General features: G+C 41.4%; 1 protein-coding gene across 3 annotated transcripts in view; it reads right to left on the bottom strand.

Annotated features, from left to right (window-relative positions):
* Nucleotides 1-2,228: 2,228 nt before the first annotated feature.
* LOC134349410 (dihydropyrimidinase-related protein 3-like) overlaps nt 2,229-24,571 on the bottom strand; it is a 226,137-nt gene continuing 203,794 nt past the window's right edge. For 2 of the 3 annotated variants that reach the window (XM_063053672.1, XM_063053675.1), the window contains exons 13-15: nt 10,935-11,094; nt 7,103-7,138; nt 2,229-5,661 (exon numbers count right to left, since the gene is read on the bottom strand). In XM_063053672.1, the coding sequence (XP_062909742.1) occupies nt 5,573-5,661; nt 7,103-7,138; nt 10,935-11,094 (285 nt within the window). In that variant the 3' untranslated portion in view covers nt 2,229-5,572. The remainder of the gene's footprint in view (nt 5,662-7,102; nt 7,139-10,934; nt 11,095-24,571) is intronic. The other variant, XM_063053674.1, reaches the window with a different exon arrangement.

Here is a 24,571-nt window from a genome sequence, read left to right as displayed (position 1 = left end):
GTGGTGTCTGAAAAGAGGATGCTAAGTTACATGCCGTCTTGGTCAATGTCTCCCATCCACTACATAATGTACTGGTTGGGCACAGGAGTACATTCAGCCAGAGACTTATTCCACTGAGATGCAACACAGAGCGTCATAGGAAGTCATTCCTGCCTGTGGCCAGCAAACTTTACAACTCCTCCCTTGGAGGGTCAGACACCCTGAACCAATAGGCTGGTTCTGGATATATTTCATAATTTACTGGCATAATTTACATATTACTATTTAACTATTTATGGTTCTTTTATTATTTATTATTTATAGTGCAACTGTAACAAAAACCAATTTCCCCCGGGATCAATAAAGTATGACTATGACTATATGACTGCACTCTTTTGCCAATATGGGAAAAATCAGAGACAGTGATAGAGCTGTCAGGCATAACAGCTTAAGCTTTGACAAACTTCTATACATGTGTAGTGGACAGTGAACTGACTGGCTGCATCACAGCTTAGTATGGAAACACCAATGCCCTTGAATGAAAAATCCTGCATAAAGGTGGATTCAGCCCGGTACACCATGGGTAAAGCCTTCCCAATCATTGACCACATCTACATGAAATGCTTTCGTAGGGAAGCAGCATCCATCATTAAAGATCTGTTTTTGCTGCTGCCGTCAGGTAGAAGTACAAGAGCCTCAGGACTCACACCTCCAGGTTCAAGAACAGTTACTACCCCTCAACCATCAGGCTCTTGAACAAAAGGTGATAACTGCAGTCTCTTGCTCGTCCATTGAGATGTTCCCACAACTAATTATCTTACTTCAAGGACTCTTTATCTTGTTATTTCATGTTCTCATTATTTATTGTTATTTATTTATATTTGCATTTGTAGTTTGTTGCCTTCTGCACTGTACTTGATCTTTTACTGATCCTGTCAGTTACTATTCTATAGATTTGCTGAGTATGCCTGCAGATGAAACTCGGGTTATATGTGGGGACATATATGTACTCTGATAAAAAAAATTGCTTTGAACTTAGAAAATAGAAAGGACTTGAGCAAGAGAAAATGGCATGCAAATAATTTTGATCATTTGAATATGAGCCCGTCAGATGCTGAGAACAAAATTACTGTAGCAGCTCTTTTAACTCATGACTCAGTGATGCGACTTTCTTTTTATGACAGCCCTTGGTCCTATATCAGTACCAGTTGGAAGTGTAGTGACATAGTGTTTAAGTTACCGGACCAGCAGCAGAGCTGTGAGCCACTGATCCTTAAATCCCACCGCAAACAATGAACCGTGCAAGAATACACCACCCCTTCACAGCAATTCAGATGAAGCATCTTGACCTGAAACGTCAATTGTCTACTTGCCTCCACAAATGCCGTCTGATCCACTGAGCTCCTCTGGCAGTTTATGGACATCTAATTGCCAATAATGGCTGCATCATGTGAGAGAATACAACAATATGCTTTCACCTGGGAATGATCAATAATACCCTTTCATCCTGCATGTAATTAATTTTGAATCATTGAAAATAAAACAAAAGCTGTTCTGTTCATTGTCTGGACCTCAAGATGTTAGGAAACAAAAAAATAAATGGAAGAATGTGGTATGAACATCTACAAAAATAGTAAGAATTCTATTTTTTCTTGTAATGTTATACTGTGAACGTAATCAGTAGATGATTAAAGAAATCAAGCTTTTGTACATATTGTTAAAAAAAAGTAGACATAATTTTTTATCAGAATTTCATTTCTCTGTTTGTCCACTGGGTGGTGACTGAAGAACAGATCTGATAAAAGCCTAATCATATGCTCTTAACCTGAAAGTTTATGCAAGGGAGTCGAGGTTACTTTGAGGCAGTGAAAACTCCCAACAATTGCCTTTCCAAATGTGAAAAGCTAACTTTAAAAAAAGATATGGAGCCTACAGCATGTGGTGACAGAATAGTTATTTGCAAATTTTCCATACACCTTTGTGTTAAATTAGCAGTGTTGCTTCAATTCCTCAGTGCAACAATTCCACAGTAGTTGTCTTTAAATAGATTTCCTGTCTGTTTCACCCTTCTTACTTCTAAATTGACACAAAAGCCTGCAGGAACACTGTCATATCCCTAAAGTGACAGAAAAGGCCAAGTGCTCAGATTCTGAGGTTCATGCCAGGTTAAAATTCAGTCATAAATGACTTGGAAATACAAGAAATATCAGCAACTGAAAAAAAAATGACAAATGCAACAATGTCCTTGGGAAGCTATATTTGCATAAATTTATTAGTCGAAGACATGTACGGTAGATACAAACATAATTAAATACAAGAAACAATTTCTAAACATCAATCACCTTGGTAATGTTGTCCTTACACATCTTAAAAACAGCATTTTGGAAGAAAATGGAAATTAAAAATCATCAGCTGTTCAAACCTCCAACTAGAGAATTTAACTTTCCTTTTTTAAAAAGATTACAAAGAAACTGCACCTACTAATATGAGCAACACACCCGGCACATCCTGGAACAGACACAAAACAGCCTCCTATACCCTTTGTCTGCACATTACATAGAACCCATTACCAATCAGAAAGAAAAAAAAGCAAAGCATTAGATATTTAAAAAGAGCAATGTGTATATATCTGATGAAGAGATTTCCCCCTTCAGTTAATGAACCTTAAAAAGTAAAATGGTTGCAATAGGAACCCACTTTAAAGCTGAATGAAGTACATTTTAGTCTGTCTTATTTGTTTGATTGAGGCCTGCCCTGTAGCACCCTGCTTTAAAAAAATCCTGTAAAGAGTAACTCCATTTCATTGCTCTCATCAATTACAAAGATCCTTGATGTGCTTTTTAAAAAATATATAACACAATCTACCTACCACTGATGATTCTGATTTTAAAATAACCTATCTTGATCAACCTGTTGCCTTGAAAAAAAATCTGTTAAGTCCTGCATCTAAATGAGTTATTAATCAATCTTCATTTGGGTAGTAAATTTCACTCTGAATACCTTGGTCATCTGAAATTCTATGATAGAAAGAACATCAGCAGGCTTATTGTATTTAAGAGGCACATTGAGGGTGCTGAAGAGGAGGCAGCTTTGGCCTGGGGTATAGTTTAGCCAGACTTCCCTGACGAGAATTTTATGGATGGATATGGCCACTGGCAGATTTGGGTGCTTTGCTAGAGATAACAAAGGGGATAATTAACCTGTGCTAAGGTATCTTTCTCTGGCAAACACCATTTAGAAGCAAGAAGGTCTTCTAAAACCAAAATGGGTGCCATTGTCCAAAGTGGATATGGGAGTATGGAAATAAGATGCTGTTTTTTTTTATATATTCTATCCCAGATGTTTATAAATGTAATTCTCTACATGTTTGACAAGCAGTTTGGATCCTAAAAACACGAAGTATTGAAAGCATTTGTTCAGGAACCCTCGAATCCGTTAAACATTTCATCAACACAATAAGCGAAGTAATCCGGGAGTGTTCAAAGAACCCAGTTGCTGCTGTACTGCTCGATGACTGGATTTTCACTAAAACTTTTGTGGAGTCCTTTTTAAAGGTTTCATGGTGATTTTAATACATTGATACAATACCTCATGATTCTAACTAGCATGGAGTTGAGAGGTAGTGTGTGTGTTAATGCACACATACAGGCAAGCAGCAAAATTTAAGTGTGAAAGCACTTTAGGTCTTTGAAACAATGCAATGTATGTCTTGACAAGCCAATTGTTTGAAGATTCAGCAGCATGCACAATATTTGAAATGAATACAAATCAAAGGCTGCTGTTCTGTAAAAGGATGCACTGATTACAGTATTATAATATAAAATGACAGGGGGAAATTTTACAAATTGTTTTTGGCGATCGGAGCGTGGAGAGATCAGTAACAATCGAATGTTTGACAATTCTGCCTGCCTCCACTGGGAATGGAACATGCACATGGCCACTCTCCCCACCGCAGCAGATCATTCAAGTGCAGAAGGCCTCACAGTCAATTCCAGTCCTAATCTCAGCCATCACATATGGTTGTTCACTGGCATCAGTGGGATGCTGGATTAGTCCCCTGCTTTAAGAGCACTCAGATCACTGACACATTAACTTTTCACCAGCTGAGGGAAATATTTCTGCACAAACTTTGATATTTGTGATTGCAGTGTTTACAAATTGACAACATTGAATCAACTTGGACAGACATTAATATAAACTCCCCATTAGTAGAAACAACTTTTGAATCAACTGATTCACCTACAAAATCCTTTGACTTCTACTGAATTCTATTGAAGAGCCCAAGTGATGCATTGTTTACACTTTTCCTCCCTTTCGACAAATGTGAAAACTATCTGTTTTAATCCACTGTAAAATAATGTTTGAAACATAGTAACAAACAGGTTGAACACTTGTATTTCAGAGTGAATGACTTGTCTCTTGTCTGATTTATTAGACATGGTAGACGTCTGGCATTATTGCCAGCCATCAGTCTCTGAATTGCTAAGAACTGGGTGGTTAGCATGGGTTACTGCAATGCCATTATTTCACAAATTCCAATTAAATTGCACTATTTCCAGCAAAATAGTAACCATGTTGAAAGGTGGACAACTGCCTTCAAAAATATTCATCAAGCTCCCTCTGTCTCGCTCTCTCACACACACACAGCCAACACTGGCCAGATGCAGTGGTTGCGTTCCTCTGCAGTTTCCACCCAAAACCTGTTGGCTTGGAAAGGGGAAAGTAAGATTTTTCTTGACAAAGCTAATACATGCAATCCAAGTACAGAGCAACAAACTATCTAAGTTTCAACAATAAACATTAATGAGTAAAGATTAGCTTTAATTATCACATACACATTGAAACATGCAGTGAAATGTATCGTTTGCATGAAGTCAGATCTGCAAGGATTGTGGTGGCAGCCCACAAGTGTCGCCACGCTTCCAGCGCCAACACAGCACGCCCCAACTCACCATCTCTAACTGTACGTCTTTTGGAATGTGGGAGGAAACTAGAGCACCTGGAGAAAATCGTGTGGTCATGGGGAGTACATATAAACTCCTTACAGACAGCAGTGGAATTTAAACCCTGATCTTACAGTTAGCATTGTAAAACACTGCACTAGCTGTTACCCCACCGTACTGCCCCAATAAAAGAATCAAAGCACTTCCACTAAATTAGGAACCATCTGAACGAAGGGACTAAATGTAAACCAAAACTACTTTCCTTCAAATTAAAGACTCAAAAGAAATGATTACATGTAAAATATGAATTTGTTATGACAAAGCAGAGCTTGTTAAAAGCATTTAACAGGTGACTGTAATCATTGCAACCTTGCTATCAATGGGTAAAACCTGAAGGCTTAAGGCTAAATAAACAAGACATATTAAAGCAATAGCAAAGTAGCTTTCTCATCAATAAAGGCTTGAGGCACTGTCAAAATTCAATCCAAAGTAATTTTATTTTTCATGTAGGACAAACAGTTAAATTTTTGATTTTTCTGCAATGTTTCATCGTTATGGCATGATTTCTTTCTTCCCCCACCCACCCTTCCCATTCTCCTTTCTCTCCTCTCGCTCTGTCTCTTGATTCCCCTCCCTTCCTGCTGTGGACTTCAGCTGAGCGAGGTGATGTTTGAACGGCCACCAGGAGGCGCAACAATGCGGTGACCACTGCGACGAGGGCCGTCATCCACTTGAGCTCCTGTGTACGAGAGGATTGGAAAAGCATGAAGTGAACAGGCCTCTAGGGTATAAGGATTCCCCTTTGCCCACACCCTCTACACTGTGAACACTGCCCTAACTGTAAAGATGATTGGTAAGACCTGGGGTATGGGTAGTGTAATGAGTGATGGGAATATGGGCAGAATAATAGGAACGAGGGAAGGATTACTGCAACGACAGGTGGCTGATGGGCAGAAGGGCCTGTTTCTGTGCTATAACTCTAAAACTCTACCTCGACATTTCCATATTCCTCTACGACACAGAAGGCCCTTTGACCTATCAAGTCTATGCTGGCTCACAGAGCAGTTCCACTCTCCCACTGATGTTCCCTGAAATCTATTCCCCTCATATTTTCACCCTCCCCCACTCAGGTCTATTCATAATCGCTAACTAACATGCTGACTGTGAGTCTTTGGGATGTGGGGGGAATCCAAATCACCCCACAGGGAGAACATGCAAGCTCCACACACAGACAGAAACCAAGATCAGGATCCAAACCATGTGGCTGGAGCTGTGTAGCTGCAGCTCTTCTTCTTGTCCCACTGTTTCGTCCAACCCTGCCAACATACACCAGGCAACTCTGCCCTTCACTTATGCCAAGCCAGAGTTGCATTCCTCTGGAATCAGGTCAAACTTTCCTTGCGTGACCTGTTTTCCTCTTGACAGCATGCACAACATTCAGCCGCATCACCCAGCAATGCCCATCAAGTGCCAGGAATGAGCTGGTCCATTGCACTGTAAGACCCTAAGAAGCTCTTATGTGATCAGCTCTGTTTTTTTTCCCCTTCCCACTCCTGAATGGAATCTATCTCCAGTTATTGAAGTTTACTTCTGCCCCCTTTCCTCCCCACTGCACCTTCGCCACCATTACTTATATTCAAGTAACAATATGCAGAGTTGCAGCTTGGTCAAATAATTCTAGGCCAAAGCAAGTTCTCGTAATTCTTTAACACAAGAAGAAACAGCAGCAGCAGTTTGCCATTTGCCCCATCATTCAGCAAAGCCATGACTTGTCTGCTATTTGCCTTCAATTCCACCTACCCATCTGAATGTCATAGTCGATAAATATACTGAATGACACAGCATTTGAACTGGAGCACTCTGAAGAGTCACAACTTGCTGAGGAGAAAAAGAATCTTCCTTATCACAATGGGTGATCGGTTACCCTGAGATGATTCTTCCCAGTTCCATTCCCATGCCATTTACCTTGTTTTGCTTTGCGCAAAATCCTACCAATGTCCAAATGAGCAGCTCCTGAGAATTGGAACTGGGTAGTGACAGTGCTTGGTTTTGTGTGCAGTCTATCTTAGTGGATTATATCCAGTCATTGAAACTTGATATGCTTAACACAAGATAAATAAATTCCCCAGGTCACCAGGACTCAATTTTTTTTTTGATGTTTAAACTTGTTTGATCCATACCTGCATTAGATTTTGTTAACCCATCAGAAGTTCTTCCTATTGAAATGAATGGAAATATTTAATTGACAATGGCACAAGGCCAATTTTCTGAAGGGTTCAAGTTTATATACTAATTACAGCTTCAAATGATCATACTTAAGAGATATTTTTTGCTTTCATTCACCAAAATAGCTTTTCAAAGTACATTCAGGTATTTTAGCAAATAAGAATATTTTTCTATGCAGAAAAATGAATCTAAATTTCATTTTAATTAAAAGGAACTTAAATGAATACAACTACTTGATTAAAAAAAAAACTTTAATGTAATACAATGTCCCAAGGCATCAAATAAAACAAGATTTAGGAGCAAGTCCTGACAGATTTCACCCTTTCCCATGCCATGGCACAGCAGTTAACCAAGTAGCCTGAGAAGTGACTTAATCCTTGGTGGAACCTGTTCAGTAGCAGGGAGTCAGGCACACTGGAAAGGCCTGCTGGATCTCCAACTTTGTCATGGACCTCACTTTCTTAAACATGCCAGAAGCAATTAAGTCTATCGAAGGAGTTGGGGGAGTCGTGCAGGTGGGGGGGCGGGGGGGTGGAGTTCTAGTCTCAGTATTGGAAGGCCTCACTCAGTAGTGACAAAGCCCGGAGAAATAATCCTGAACCTTCTGCTCTCACATTACCATAATTAGGCTATTTGGCCCATCGAGACTGCTCTGCCATTTCAACATGGCTGATCCATTTTCTCTCTCATACCCAATCTTCTGCCTTCTCCCCGTATCCTTTCATGCCCTGAGTAATCAAGAATCTATCAACCTCTGCCATATATATATATATACACATATATATATATACATGAAGACTTGGCCTCCAGATGCCAGAAATTCACCAGTATCTGGCTAAAGAAATTCCTTCTCAGCTCCATTCTGAAAGGACACTATTCTGAAGCTATGTTCTCTGGTCTTAAGACTCCTCCATCATAGTAAACTATCAGTCCACATTCACTCTGTTGAGGCCTTGCGACGTTCAATAGGTTTCAATGAGGTCACCCCTCATTTTTCTGAATTCCAGTGAGCGGAGGCCCAGAGCCATCAGATGCTCCTCATACGAAAAGCCTTTTAATCCTGGGATCATTTTCAAGAACCTCCTTTGAATCTTCTCCAATATCAGCAAAACCTTTCTTAGATAAGGGCCCCAAAACTGCTCACAATACTCTAAATAAGGCTTCACCAGTGCTTATAAAGAATCAACATTACATCCTTGCTTTTATATTCTAGTCCTCTAGAAATGAATGTTAACATCGCAGCTTCTTTCTTCACCACCGACTCAACCTGCAACTTAACCTTTCAGGAAAGCTGCACAAGGACTCCTTGCACCTATGATTTTTAAATTTTCTCTTCATTTAGAAAATAGTCTACCTTTTTATTTCTTCTAACAAAGTGCATGACCATACATGTCCCGACACTGTACTCCATCTACCACTTCTTTGCCCATTTTCCTGCTCTGCCCAAATCCTTCTGTAGCCTCTATACTTCCTGAAACTGTCTGCCACTCCACCTATCTTCGTATCTTCCACGAACTTTGTCATGAAGTCATCAATTTCGTCATCCAAGTCAATGACATACAATGTAAAAAGAAGCAGTCTCAACGCAGACCCCTGTGGAACACCACTGGTCACCGGACACCAGAAAAGGCTGCTTTTATTCCCACTCTTTGCCTCCTACCAATCAGCCAATTCTCTATCCATGCTATTATCTTTCCTATGATACCATGGGCTCTTAACTTGTTAAGCAGCCTCATGCGAGGCACCTTGTCAAGGCCTTCTGAAAATCTAAGTACAGAACATTCACTGATTCTCCTTTGTCTATCCTGCTTGTTATTTCTTCAAAGAATTCCAACAGATTTGTCAGGCAAGATTTTCCCTTGAGGGAGGAAATAATACAGACTACAGCCTCTTTAATGATGTGCCTCCAAGTATCCTGAGACCTCATCCTTAATAATCAACTCTAACATCTTCCCAGCCATTGAGTCAAAGTAACTGGCCTATCATTTCCTTTCTTCTCCCTCTCTCCCTTATTGAAGAGTAGAGCGACATTTGCAATTATCCAGTCTTCTGGAACCATTCTTGAATCTAGAGATTCCTGAAATATCAGTACTAATGCCTCCACAATCCCTTCAGCCACCCTTTCAGAACCCTGGGATGTACACGATCTGGTTCAGGTGGTTTCTATCTATCTCTATATGAATTGGAGATCAAAAGATCAGAGGGTCCTTCCTGAGAGACAGAATCACCTGCCAATACCTTTTGGCCTCTACAGGAAGACTAGCTACTTGAACAAGTTTTGAACAAGTAGATGGCAAAGGACAGAAAATTATAAGGGGGAAAGAAATATATACAGCATTTAAAGGTAATTTCTGTAAAAGGAAAAGAATACTCACCAAAGCTTGAAGGGACTCTCATTGTTCAAGTGACTCTTTCCTTCACAAATCATGGACATTGATCCAAAGCCACCAGAAACTGACTAGATAGTTTCCAGGATGCCTGTCCTTGGACGTCACCCTACTTGTATTTCCTGCTTTCTGCACAGCCTCCTCACAGAAACCTTTAACTTCCTCTCTACTCTGAAGGCCAATTAGAATTTTGCCGATCAAAGCAGATTAGCAGCTTCCTGGTTCGAGCTGATACCCATCTACCTTACAGGCACACTTGCCAATATAAACAATAAACCAGGTTCTTCTTTCTCAGACAGTAAATAATAATTTTAAAACCTATGAAGTCTGGAATTGCTTTCTATTCAAGATGTTAAATTATATGGAAGTATAACTTCATCGGAGGAGTATCTAAATTATTTGGGAGTAGGTCTGGCTTTTGGCAAAGTTCACACTGGGATGTGACTATATGTATATAACTAACGAGGTTCAAGGTAATCCACTCTGCAAAATCTTTACATCACACTGTCCAATGCATGCTCAGTAAGTTCTGTATTATCTAGGCCAGGTGAGTTTAGCTACCCTCACTGCACCTCCCATCAACTTCAGGTACTTTTAATCAAGACAGCCCATGTCACTAATATTACCTCCTTAAATGAGCTAAGGAATCTGACCATCACTGCAGCAGCCCATCCTCCCCTCCGGCAAAGGAAAAGAGCACCTGTGTGACACTTCAGGTGAGATATTCTGCAATAGGTACTGCACTATCAGGACCCATCCAGTACAGTAATCCACTGCGTTTGGACTAGCTCTTTAGAAGTGTATCCAAATAAGCTCATCTACTGTTTTTTCCACACTGCCCTTCACATTTCTTACTTTAAAATATTTATCCACTGTCTTTCATGGAATCTGTTTCCATCAACCTTTCAGGCAATGAATTCCAGAACATATGTACCTCTCCATCCAAAAATATGTTTCTGCTCATTTCGCCAATTAGTTTAAAGTTGTGTTCTCTAGTTAGTCATTCTTGCGCTAACAGAAACTTTCCAGCAAAACTCATCATAAATTTTGAGCATATCTACTTCATAGCAAACCCAGCTTCCCTGTTCTCTCCACATAACTAATTCCTTAAGCATTAGAATCATTCCCTTCTGAACCCTTTGCAAAGCCCAGACATCAGCTTTGAATTGTGATGCCCAGCATTGAAACCATTAAGTGAAGCTTAGGTCTAACAGCTGTTTTTACAAAGACAACTATAAAAGCAACTGCACACCTCTAATCTGTCAAGTACTCTTAAGGTAAAGACATCCTGCTATGCTTATTGGTATATTTTATCAATGCAGTGCATTGTATGTTGATAGCAGAATCACAGTTGAAAAGATTGGAGCTGGAAATGTTTCCTTCAATGCTGAGTTCTTACCGGAAAGGCTGAAGCCAGACTGGTGTAGATTTCGAACTGGTTGGGGCTGTTTCGAGGGGGATGTCTTGGCTGATGCTGAGGGAGTTCCTGCTTTAGGGGTCCCTAGGTCATACACTGGACCATCGTACATTCCTCTGGGTACACCACGCACCTGTGCCAACTTTGGAAAGATAAAGGAATGTATTAGGTGAAAACTGCAGAAAGGATCAGATTATGAGACATCAGATCAGAAATGATTACCTATTGAATTGTTCACGGACACAGAACAACCTAGATTGCCTTATTCTAGGTTGAAATGATGCCCTGTGCACTGTGGAGAGACAACTACTTTAATTGCTTAAACACCCACAACCTATCACCTCTCCACCCAAGTGGGGCAGGTTTAGAATAAGCACAACTGGCTGAGAAACTGAATTTGACGGTTAAGCTTTAGCAAAACTACGCTCTTGACTTCTATGGCAAGTATGGAAAGCCCAATGGAAAACATTGCTGAAGATGTGCATAGCATCCATGAGTCAGAAGTAATATATTTAATCCCTGGCAGGAGTCCGCATAAATATTATTACAAGTCTGTGTTAATTAAACTATTCTGCAGCATGGTGCTTGGCAAAACTAAAACCAGATGTCCCACAGAAAGATTTACCTAGGCTACTTTGCATTTCTGAAGGTTATTCAACTCTAGAAGGGTTAATGCAGTTCCTGATCTCATTCATACACTTCCAGCATAAGTTCCTGGGGGAAAATGGGAGAAATTTGCTTAACGCTCCCGACTAACAAGATTGTACACTTTAAAGATTGCTAAGTGTACAGGTTAATTCGCTGTATTAGAAATATTTTAAAACATTTAAGATCAAAGCAAGATATGAACACACCAAGTCTGGTCCTTCACTGGATTTGTTTTAAGTGGAAATTGCTACAAAATGGAGTTAAAATTTGTCCCAAAGCCCAGCAGTTAAGATACTCCTAATTGATTAAAGAGATGTGACAGTGATATATAACTTGGGTTTTCTGGTTCTTATTGTGTGGTGTATGTATGTAGTTGTGAGATGAAGCGCTGTGGTGACTGATGACTGGAAACTAAATCAGGCTTTGTATCCATATGCAGCAGGAACAGGAGGAAAGAGGGAAGAATATGGTGAAGAGCAGGAATGAGAATGCAGGAAAAGCAATGTTGTGAGATGAAGGAGAAAGAACAGCAGGTGCGAGGAGACCAGAAGATACTATAGTGCCAATGAGATAGGGGAAAGATGACAAGAAAGATGGCAGCAGGAGGGGAAAGGAGTTTGTCAGTGAGATGAAGAAAAGAAGGGACAAGAAGAGTGTGTCACTGAGATGGGGTGGGGAAGGATGGATTGACAAAAAGAAAGGCAAAGGCATATAAAGAACTTGTTGGCATAACTTCTTTCACTGCTGCTAGATAGCCCAAGATGTTTTCAAACTAACAATGGTTTTAAAATATAATCACTACAATGAAGAAACTGTACCAGCTAATTTGTGCACAATAAATTACAAAAGAAACAAAGTGATTATAATTGAATTTTAGTTGTCCTCATTCAGAATAATATATTGCCCAAGGCTCTTGGGAATAAAGCTCAAGCTCTTGCTCCCCTTTAAATTCCAACAAAACGCAGGGGCGTGGCATTTGAAACATGGTACACCACACACTCCCAATTACCTCAATCACTAAGTTCCTTAACCCTGATCACCTCACTTTCACTGTGGATGCCCAGTCCCTACACACTTCTATCCTCCATCAGGAAGATCTTAAAGCACTCTACTTCTTTTTAGACAACAGATAAGACGAGTTTGCCTTCACCATCTGGCAGAACTGGTTCACACCCTCAAAAATTTCCCTTTCACTTCTCCCACTTTCACCAAACCCTGGTGTAGCCATGGGCCCCAGCTATGCCTACCTTTTCATTGGCTACATAGAATAGTCCCTGTTCAAAACTTGCAATGCTAATGCTCCCCAACTCTTTCCACTCTACATCAACGAATGCATTGGTGCTGCTTTCTGCATTCACACGAGGCTTGACAATTTCATCAACTTTGCCTCCAACTTCTACCCTGCCCTCAAATCTACTCTCTCGTTTCTTAATCTCTCTGCCTCCATATCTGAGATATCTACTGATATCTTTTATAAGCCTATTGACTTTCACAGCTAACTTGACTATACCTTTTCCCACCCTGTCACTTTTAAAAATGCTATTCCCTTTTCTCAGTTCCTCTGTCTCCATTGTATTTGTTCTCATGATGAGCCTTTCTACCCCAGAACATCTGTGATGTCCTCCTCCTTCAAAGAACAGGGTTGCCCTTGCACTACCTTTGATGCTACCCTCACCCGCAACTCCTTCATTTCCTGCACATCTGCCATCACCCCATCTTCCCACTGCCACAACAGGGATAGGTTTCCTCTACCATCCCACGTCTCCATATCCAGCACATCATTTTTCGTAATTTCTGCTATCTATAATGGGATCCTACCACCAAGCACATCTTTCTTAATGACTAAATAAACTCATCGTGAGGACTGGATCTGACTGGAAGACTGGCTACAACCCAGACTCGTTTGAGTTAGTGATGGAGAGGAGGTCCCTAAACAATCTGTTATCTATTATGGACAATCTGGCACATCCTTTCCATGACCTACTGAATAAACAGTGGAGCACCCTTTCATACACTCATTCAGCTTTGCTGTCACAAGGATTGTTACAGAAAATCTTTCCTATCAAATGCAACAGTTCATCTTTATGTGACAGAACACATATCTTAGTACAAAAGTTTGTTCTATTATTTCTTACATTATTATTGCATATATTGCAAATTTTTGCACATTGGTACATTATTACTGTGTATATTATTACTCTATTATTAGTTAAGCACAGTGCTAAGTGTATTTTTAAATGTTGCTGCTGTAACAAAGGAATTTCTCATTCGGAATCAATAAAGTATTTATTAGTATTACTACACGACTCCCTTGTCCACTCATTCCTCCCAGCACTCATTCTTCAAGCTGAACAATTGCTATGCCTAACCCTACACCTCCTCCCTCACCATCATTTAGGGTCCCAAACAGTCCCTCCAGATCAGGCGACACTTCATCTGCAAATCTGTCAAGGTCATCTGTATCCAGTGGTCCTGGTGTAGCCTCCTCTGCATCGGCAACTGGGGTACTGCTTTGTCAAGCACCTTTACTCCATCTGCCACAAAAAGTGGGATTTCCCAGTTACCTCCTACCTTAATTCAACTTCTGATTCCCATATGTCAGTCCATAAACTCTACTGTCATGGTGAGGCCACATTCAGGTTGGGGGAGGGGGGGAGCAACACCTCATATTTCATCTGGATAACTTCCTACCTGACAGCATGAATGTTGATTTCTCTAACTTCTGGGAATTTCCCACCACCCCATCTCTTCTTCCATTCCGGCTTCTCTCTTATCCCTTTCTCTTGTTCTCGCCTGCCATTACTGAGATGTAATAATCAATATAGCAATACTTCCAGAACTCCGATTGGAGGAGATGGAGGATGTGGTGGTATGTTACTTTGAATGGAACCTCTTGCTGCTCTTGCCCTGGTAACTGGTGAAGGTTATAGGCTTAGAAATTGTGGTCAGACTTGCCTAGACAAGTAATTGCACTGCCTTTTGGAGATGGTGCACACCACAGCTACTGTGTGCCAATGGTCAAGTGAAAAAAAAGTTTAACCAGACTGAGAGGCTGCAATGTCTTCGGTAGCTGTATTTCTTAATGTAACATGTCTCCAATTATATATTATGGACAGAATTGAACAGTGTCCTGGATGTGTGAATAGTATTCCTGCTCACCATGCACCTGTGGAGTGGAGGCCAGCAACCATGTGCAGAGAATTCTATATTGGAGACTTTGGCTAAATGCTTCACATAGCTTCAGAGAACAAGCAAGCCCTTGTTATAGCATGGAGTGCAGTCTCTTAAAGAATCAATCACTGGCCCCAAGGTGGTGGAGTAGACAGGCTAGACACTCCCCTGGACGGTCACCAAAGACAGGCAAAACTGAAATCAATTCACAGCAGGCTGAGGGGTAATAAAATTTGCAAAATACAGCTTTGTACCACACTAAAGCACTTCTCCTTGGTCAGTCTGGCTTTGACTTTAAAACAGATGATGTAAATGAAAACTGGACAAAATGTAGTGGGTTCAGATGAGTTATCTCCCTTTTTTATACATGAAATTGAAATGATCATCTCCCCCTTTCCCTTAAGTTATAAATAGTAAAAGCAGAAAAATGACAGATGGGTTAGAGGGAGACTAAGGGAGAAGTTTAATGGGATAATTTCCTTCCAGGTGCTCTATAAAGGATACATAAATCAAAATCCAAGAAAAACATTTCTTTCTCTCATTCTCCCTCAAAAGTTCTTGTACTTGCTGAGTATTTCTGGCAATTGCCCTCTCCATCCCAGTTTTGTTGTAGACAGGAACATAGTATGAATTTAACATATGTAAAGCAAGGGGAAACCCATTCAGGCCCTCTCGGCTTTCTCACTATTCCACATGATCACAGCTGGTCTTTTACCTCACGGCACTTTCCATCACCAAGCCCTTATCTTGTGATTCCCTTAATATTAAAAACAAAGCTATTATTCTTATTCGTGAGCACAGTCAGCGACTGAGGCTCTGCAACCCTCATAGGTCAAGAATTCCAAGGATTCACCAGCCACCTCCCTTAAATCCCTCATTGCTGGTGATTGCACTACTTGTGGAGACACTCCAACAAGGAGAAATATCATCCCTGCAACAACTGGGTCACACTCTGTAAGAACTTTGTTTCACTGAGATCACTTCTCATTATTGTAAAGAGTTTAGGGTTCAGTTTGCTTAATCTCTCTACAGAGGGCAAACTCATTATCCCAGGAAGTAACCATGCATACTCTCCCTTGCAAGTATATCCTTTCTGTATGTGCACAATATTCAGGGCCATACACTGTTTCAGCAGCATTTCCCATTCCGTCAACCAGAGCCACTACACTATAGCTGCTTGTCAACATTCAGCTCGTCATGCACAAGGGTACCCAGGTCCCTTGGAATACGAATGCAGTCAATCTCTCATCATTCAATAACTTATCTTTCCAGACAAAAATTTTATTAAGTTAGAGAGGAAGAGTTACTCTGTGGAATTATTTTTTGAGATTGTTCTAATAGTATTTTTCCAAGGAATAGATGGATGGGGCTGTAATCACAAAACATCTTCTATTATGACAACAGCTAACTCTAGAAATAGTTTTAATGTGAATGGTTAAACTTGGGTTATAAGGATTTCCAAAACACACAACAAAAACTCTGCCTTGTTAAACATCTTAACCTGAGTTTTTAGGATAGGTGCATACAAATAATTAAGAAAATCACATTTGTGCTTGAAGAAAAAAAATTAGACCCTTATACGAGCAGTTGCCTCCAAGACGACCACAACCTTGTCACTGGGTTTGGGGGCTTGCGTGCCTCAAATACCCAGAGACCTATTGATGCACTATCAATTACTCCCAAACACTGGAAGTAGAGTAAATACTGAAAGGCTTTTATTTACAGTAAATGGTCCAACGTCCATGCTGAGTATCTGCCCTGGACTGAGAGGAGGAGCAATGGCACAATCGCCTTTATTCAGGGGTCTGTGGGAGGAGCCACAGGAGCAGTCAGCAGAGCGACGTGTCCAGACAGGTGACCCAGTGACAACATATATATATGGTTTACCACACCTATATTGGTAAGCGTCAGGGCGTTATGCTTTGCCTCTTAGTAGAGTCACTCATGCCAAACAAGTCAAAGGGTAGAGGCCAGACTAAGAGTGGTTCACCAGTCCTCCATGTTCAGGGGTTCAGCTCAGGGCTAATAACTCTGACTGGTTAAAAAAAAAACTGTAATGGAAAAGACAGTGAAAAATCCTTCCACATCTGAGTGTGACGGTATTCCTGAATCTCCAACTCAGGAAATGCATAACTGACAGTGAAATCCGAGAGGAAGCTACTGACATTATGAAGGAAGCCCTGAACAGTGCCATAGATGGAGGACCTTCACTGCCGCCCTAAATGCCCATGGCACAACGGGCAGTAAGTAGTACGAAGAGTTGACACAACATCCATTGGCATGAAACCTGTAATCCCAGCCCCACAGTCCTGGGCAAGGTGAAAATGCTACATTTTCAAACAATGCAACCTATTCCAACCATTCCATTAGTAGCCTCATGTTCATCACCCACCAAACATACATCTTCCCAAAACATGTTAGGTAATGAACAACATTCTCTGCTGGAATTTGTATTCATATGTAGGAACATGAGACAAGTATTCGAGAACACAAGAGAATAGCAGGAAAAAGGCCACTCAGCTCCTCAGCCCTGTCCTGCCATTCAATATGACTATGACTGATCTAAGCTGACCTAAATTCCTCTCCTGTGGCAATTCCCAAAAAATACCTCAGCCTTTCAAATATGAGGGGTGATTGATAAGTCTGTGGCCTAGTGTAGAAGGAGATGAGTTATTGACTTGAAACTTTCTGTATTTTCACTTAAAGAGTTGAACTGCACGGGCATATAACAAGAGTTGTATAACTCATATCCTTCCACCTAAGACCACAAACTTATCGATCACCCCCACTGTGGACCACCTGGAGGTCCAAGACGCTCTCATTACAGCACGTGCAGTTCAACTCTTTAAGTGATTATGCAGAAAGTTTGAAGTTAATAACTCATCTCCTTCTACCTTAGGCCACAAACTTATCAATCACCCCTGCTGTGGACTACTTCTACAAAGAAGGGATCCGTATGCTCCACAACTACTGGACTAAGTGTGTATATGTAGGAGGGGACTATGTTGAAAAGTAAATGTGCTAGGTTTTCTAAAATTGACCACAAACTTATCAATCACGTCTCGTATTTAGCTCCACCTTAAATTGACTTAAGGATCTGGCCTCCAGCACCACCAGGCGCAGAAAATTCCAGGAGTTCACAACCCTTTGAAATCAGATGTTTCTTCACATTTCAGGTATAAGTAACCAGCCCCTTATTTAGTAGCATTGTTATATTTGCTAGCACATTAACTCTTTAGAGTAGGCATCTTCCAAATAAAATGAAGCGTGCATCACTCATCGCCATATTGTAAACCAAAATACCCACATACACTTCAGCCAGCTTGTGTCTGCGATGAAATTCTGCATGACAAAATGCTTTCAGAATCACATCACTTCTGTAATTAGAGGAATGGCAATGCATTTCTCAAGCAGAAGCACAAGCTAACTGAAAGAAACCAGACCTTGTTGGTGCAATAGTATTAATCCTTGGGGTCACCCTGTACCAAATAGCAGGAAGACGTGCTCTAGGATCACGGGAGACAGACAACACAAGTTTGTGTCCCTTTACCACTGCCTGATAAGTAGCAGGACAAATAGCTTTCTAAACCAGTGACTGAAAGCAGCATTAAAACCTTTCTTAGCAACTCACTTTAACGAAATGGTTTACCCAATATTAAAGATTTCCTCAAATAGTTGTGTGTTCAGTGGAATTGGGGGAGTAATTATTTTTATAACACCCTGTGAATCAGCTTTTTTTTGGGGGTGGGGGAGAGGGGTGGTGTTCAAGCTCCTCCATTTTGAAAACCACTGATTTAAAACACAACTAGAGATGGGTTAAAACGATTGTTTGACAGTCAACAAGTGTCTGAGCTCATTCACTTTCCAATTTCCTCCGGAGATCATAATCAGCATTGTGCAAACGGTCTCCCTTAATGAGAATTACAATTCTGAAGGAATAAGCAGCTGACTTGGGTTTAGTAAAACTGACTAAAATTCACCAAAGTGTTTGCAAACCTAGAGAGTGCAATGGAGCCAGTATCTCCTTATTTTGACGGTTGCATATGCTGTGCTCTTAAAGACTTAATTAAAAGTAACATTTCCAAAACTGATTTGCAACAACCAGGGCATTGTGCCAGAGTAATGACCCTGAGGTTGGTGAAAGGAATTATTGTAACTGCTGCTCATATAAAGTGGTGTCAGATGTTAATGTGGAGATCTGATTTAAAGCTGCAATCACTCTCCTCCTCATCTGACCCCCAACAGGAGCTCCAGACAAAACAAGGCTGCTTCAGTCTCACAGTCACCATCACTGAGGGAGGGGGCTGGGGTGAAGAATGAAGCAGGGTGTCCTGAAAATATGATAATGAGCTATAATCCTGTCAATATTGTAAATTCTCCTTTATGCTCTGCTTGACCATCTACGCACCATATTTCCCCTCTCTCTTTAACTGTGTGTGAGAATAGATCCTTAATCACCAATAGTTACTGTACACTTGAGATCCTATGATTCAGATCTCATTAGCATGTTATACATGGCATCCCAGCCCACCCACCCTATTTCACCCTCCATAATCGGGTGACTGCTGATGGAGAAAGCCTCTTCTGAAATATCATGACATTCTTTGGTAGAACATAAAAGGTTTGGGTCAAGTGTGTATTTTGATTAAATATTGAGGTTTAGATTGTGCTGACACAGAAGCTCACCAGGTTCAGATGGTTTGTTTACTATAACCATGCGGCTTCTGTGGTTAATCTAAATTTGATGTTTGAATCTCCAACATCAGTAACACTTATAAACCCATAGGGCTAATGTGGTACAAGGGAAAACGATAATTTAGTGCTAGGGTTCAAGATGGCTTAGAATGGGTCTGGATTATAGTTTTATAGCTGGACAGACCCCTCCTTTTGGGGGTGGAGATGGCGGGGGGGGGGGAGAGAAGGAGCAGTAAAACCAACTCAATCAAAGTTTGTTACATTAAGTCCGCTCAGCTTTGATAGTCATAGTCGTACTCCACCAGTGCACAATGTCCACATCGGCTGTCAATCACCCAATTACATCAATCCCTTTTTATTTTATTCTCCGTGTTTTTTGATTAATTCCCTTCAAATTTACCATTCACCCACTCGCAAACAGCAGTGTGCAATTCATAATTAATCTAGCAAACTGCAAATTTTTAGGATGTGGGAGGTAACTGGAGAACTAGGAAGAATTCCATGTGATTACAGAGAGTATGTGCAAACTCCACAAGGATGGTACCCGAGGTCAGGGTTGAACCAAGGACTCTGGAAGTGCGAGGAAACAGAACTTCTAACTGTGCTACCTTACTGCATCATAGCTTTGAAAATAAGGAAATGGCCCATGCAAAGATGAACGTACAAGATAGGAATCTGATTTGAGATGTCAATTCATGCAATTAGTAGCTTCAACATAAAAGAATAGCTTCAAACATGTCACTGTCTCCTCTTCCTCCTTTGTCTAGTGAGAGCCTCTAGGTCTGATAATGCAGCATTGATGTACTAGGCCAAAATGCCAGGAGTGAATGGAGGCTGAAATATTGAAATAAAAAGTGTTTAATTAAACAGTTCTCTGTGTTACATTGACACACTGATAAAAGTTCCACAAAAAGTGAGGAATTCCAATTGTGAAATTTACTGAACAGCCTTGGCACATTTTTGTGTTTACTGCCACATCACATCGGTTTTGGCCCCAAGCTCTCTGCATTCCACTATAAATTCAATCAGCTGCCATCATTTAGTATCCTAGCAGCCAACTTTTAAGATGGACGTTTCACAATTCAAGCAACAATTTTGCTTTTGGTAAATGAATGGATGTTGTCAAGATAATGGGGCATGGAAAGGGCTCCCACGGAGTCAATGAAAACTCTACAGATTGTTGAAACGCAATCCAAGGAGGCACCCTGATGATTCTGACTGAAGACTACCTGTGAGGGAGTTCTCTAAAAACAAGTGTAGACACAACATCTGGATGCTTGGAAAACTGGCAGTGGTAGTAGAAGCCTGCGCCCCTTCTGCTTCTTCCTGTACGCCAAAGGAAAAATGGACAACATTGTGTATGTAGCCTCTATACCCCAAATGCCACAGTGAACAACAAACAAATGGGACAGATTCCAGCAGTAGTGGTTTGGTATTTGCCTTGGGCTAGGAAGCTGAGGATGACCATGACTGCACTTCCTGAGGGTGAAGCAGTCCATTCACATGCGGGTCACATCATGTTGTAGAAGCCAGCGAACAAAAGGAATCGGGAATGAAGCTTGAGTACTGCTCTTTTAAAAATAGCAAGATCTTAGGGTAAACAGGTTGCTAAAAGTTAGCCAGTGAGTAAAGAAGAATTATCATTTCTTGAAAGAGTGAAGTTGAAAGTCTCACAGGAGATTAATTTTGGATGTTGCAATAACTCCTCCATCCTGATCAAAAAGGCCCAACAGCGCCTTTATTTCCTGCGCAGCATCAAGAAATGTCACCTCTGTCCCAGGATACTGACGGACTTTTACCGCTGTACCATTGAGAGCATGCTCACCAACTGCATCTCAGTGTGGTATGGTAATTGTCCCGTATTGGACTGCAAAGCACTCCAGCGTTTGGTGAAAACTGTCCAGCAGATTATTGGCACCCAATTGCCTATCATTGAGAACATCTACCACAAACGCTGCCTGGGCAGGGTGAAAAATATTATCAAGGATGCATCTCACCCTAACCATGGACTTTTTACTCTCCTCCCATCCGGTAGGCGCTACAGGAGCCTTCGCTCCTGCACCAGCAGGCACAGGAAGAGCTTCTTCCCTGAGGCTGTGACCCTGCTGAACCTCACATCACAGTGTTAAGCAGTATTGCACCCATATTGGACTGTCTCAGTACTTTTACATTTGTATGCTGTAGCCCTTACTTTTTATTTGCAGTTATTTTGTAAATAATACTATTCTTTTGCACTTCTGGTCAGATGCCAATTGCATTTCCTTGGCTTTGTATCTGTACTCGGCACATTGACAATAAAGTTGAATCTAATCTAATCTAAAGACCGCAGCAGCAGCGGTAGGTACCAAGAAGGTATGGTCAAGGGAGCAAAGGAGCACCTACAGGTTTGCTTTGAGTCAGTGGACTGGACAGTATTCAGGGATTCATCTTTGAATCTGGAGAAATACACTACATTTGTGAATGAATTCATCAAGACCTCTGGGATTAGTGCATACCTTTGAAGACATTCCCAAACCAAAAACCATGGACAAACCAGGAGATTCATAGTCTGCTGAGGGCTGGATCTGTGGTGTTCCAGAACTATACAAAAAGTCCAGGTAGGACCCACAAAAGGCTGTATTAAGAGCGGAAGAAAAACTATTCCGATTGAGGTTAGAGACTGAACTGAATGCACGCCAGTTCTGGCAGGGTTTGCAGGCCATTACTTTCTACAAAGTAAAGCCTAACGTCATGAACGACTGTGATACTTCACTCCCAGATGAGCTCAACACCTTCTATGCACGTTTTGAAAGCGAGAATAAACTACACCGGTGTGAATCCCTACAACATCTGGTGACCCCGTGATCTCTGTCTCAGAAGCTGCCATCAGAACATCTTTCAAGACAATGAATCTGTTGTATTTTGTAACTCCAGAAATTATATAAAAGAAAATAAAAACATGCGAGCCTGGGAGAACATGTACACTTAATTTGAATTCCAGTCAGGTGTGCACATGACTTGGTTGCGTAATAATGTATGCCATTCATGTTCTTCACACATGTAACCTTTTACCGCTGTACCATTGAGAGCATGCTCACCAACTGCATCTCAGTGTGGTATGGCAATTGTCCCGTATCGGACCGCAAAGCACTCCAGCGTTTGGTGAAAACTGTCCAGCGGATTATTGGCACCCAATTGCCCACCATTGAGAACATCTACCATAAACGCTGCCTGGGCAGGGTGAAAAGCATTATCAAGGATGCATCTCACCCTAGCCATGGACTTTTTACTCTCCTCCCATCCGGTAGGCGCTACAGGAGCCTCCGCTCCCGCACCAGCAGGCATAGGAAGAGCTTCTTCCCTGAGGCTGTGACCCTGCTGAACCTCACATCACAGTGCTAAGCAGTATTGCACCCATATTGTACTGTCTCAGTACTTTTATATTTGGGTGCTGTAGCATTTACATTTTATTCGCAGATCGAGTACAGAGAGGAAATTAAGAACCTGGTGGCATGATGCGAAGACAATAACCTATCCCTCAACATCAGCAAGACGAAGGAATTGGTTGTTGACTTCAGAAGGAATAGCGGACCGCACGACCCAATTTACATCGGTGGTGCGCAAGTGGAGCAGGTCAAAAGCTTTAAGTTTCTCAGGGTCAATATCACAAATGACCTGACTTGGTCCAACCAAGCAGAGTTCACTGCCAAGAAGGCCCACCAGCGCCTTTACTTCCTGAGAAAACTAAAGAAATCTGGCCTGTCCCCTAAAACAGGGGTCCCCAACCTTTTTTGCACTGTGGACCGCCTTAATATTGACAGTATTCTTGCGGACTGGCTGACCCGGGGGGTGGAGGGGTAGGGTTGCCAACGGCCAAGAGTAGCAGTCAAATATGTTGTGTTTACCCAAGAAAGACTACAATGACCATGAAGCCTTGCGCGGGCACCATTGCGTATGCGTGTACCTGCCGATTTTTTTTCTGCAAATCGTTTTTGGCGATTCTGTTCGGGGGTGGGGGGGTGTTAATCACGACCGGAATATAGGTGATAAGTGGCCAATACACTCAATTTCGTTTCTAAAAGGGTTTATCTAACGAATTTAATATTAAACACACAGTGCATATTTTCCTCACATGAATATAGTGATAAGTCAATTATCAGGGGAGGACAGGGAGCTTTAAGTGTTAAATGAACTTCCAGTAGAAGTGGCAGAAGCAGGTTCGATATTATCATTTAAAGAAAAATTGGATAGGTATATGGACAGGAAAGGAATGGAGGGTTATGGGCTGAGTGCAGGTCGGTGGAACTAGGTGAGAGTAGCGTTCAGCACGGACTAGAAGGGCAGAGATGGCCTGTTTCCGTGCTGTATTTGTTATATGGTTATATAAGTCAATAGCATCATAACAATCTAAGTAACGTTTGGATATTTTCTCCGTATGAACATACAAAATCATTGCAACACACCAATATCACTGAATCAGTGGGAGCCCTGGGCTTGTTTTCCTGCAACCAGACGGTCCTATCGAGGGGTGATGGGAGACAGCGATACTTGAACGGGGTTCCTTATGTCCAGTCTATTCCGCAATTTAGTTTTCGTTGCATTCATTGCAGAAAACTCCGCTTCGCAGAGATATGATGTTGGAAATGGAAGCAACGTTTTCAGTGCTTTTGTGGCTATCTCAGGATATTTAGCTTTGACTTTGATCCAGAATGCTGGCAGAGATGTTATGACAAATATACTTTTCAGCCCGCCGTCATTTGCAAGCTTAAGGAGTTGATCTCCTTCCCGCGCTGACACGGATGACGCGCGGGTAATGACCTCGCATGTGTAATGGCTCAACAGAGCGTGACAGGGAATGAGAAAAGGTGCAGCTGACTCACATCGGCAAATCATATCATTTCCTCGCGGCCCGGTGGTTAGGGACCGCTGCCCTAAAACCCTCTCAAATTTTTATAGATGCACCGTAGAAAGCATTCTTCTAGGGTGCATCACAACCTGGTATGGAAGTTGTCCTGTCCAAGACTGAAAGAAGCTGCAGAAGATCGTGAACACGGCACAGCACATCACACAAACCAATCTTCTGTCTGTGGACTCACTTTATACCGCACGCTGTCGGAGCAGTGTTG

Source organism: Mobula hypostoma, chromosome 7 (genome assembly GCF_963921235.1).
Source record: "Mobula hypostoma chromosome 7, sMobHyp1.1, whole genome shotgun sequence".
Classification (NCBI taxonomy): domain Eukaryota; kingdom Metazoa; phylum Chordata; class Chondrichthyes; order Myliobatiformes; family Myliobatidae; genus Mobula; species Mobula hypostoma.
This window is presented reverse-complemented; position numbering and strand designations above follow the sequence as displayed.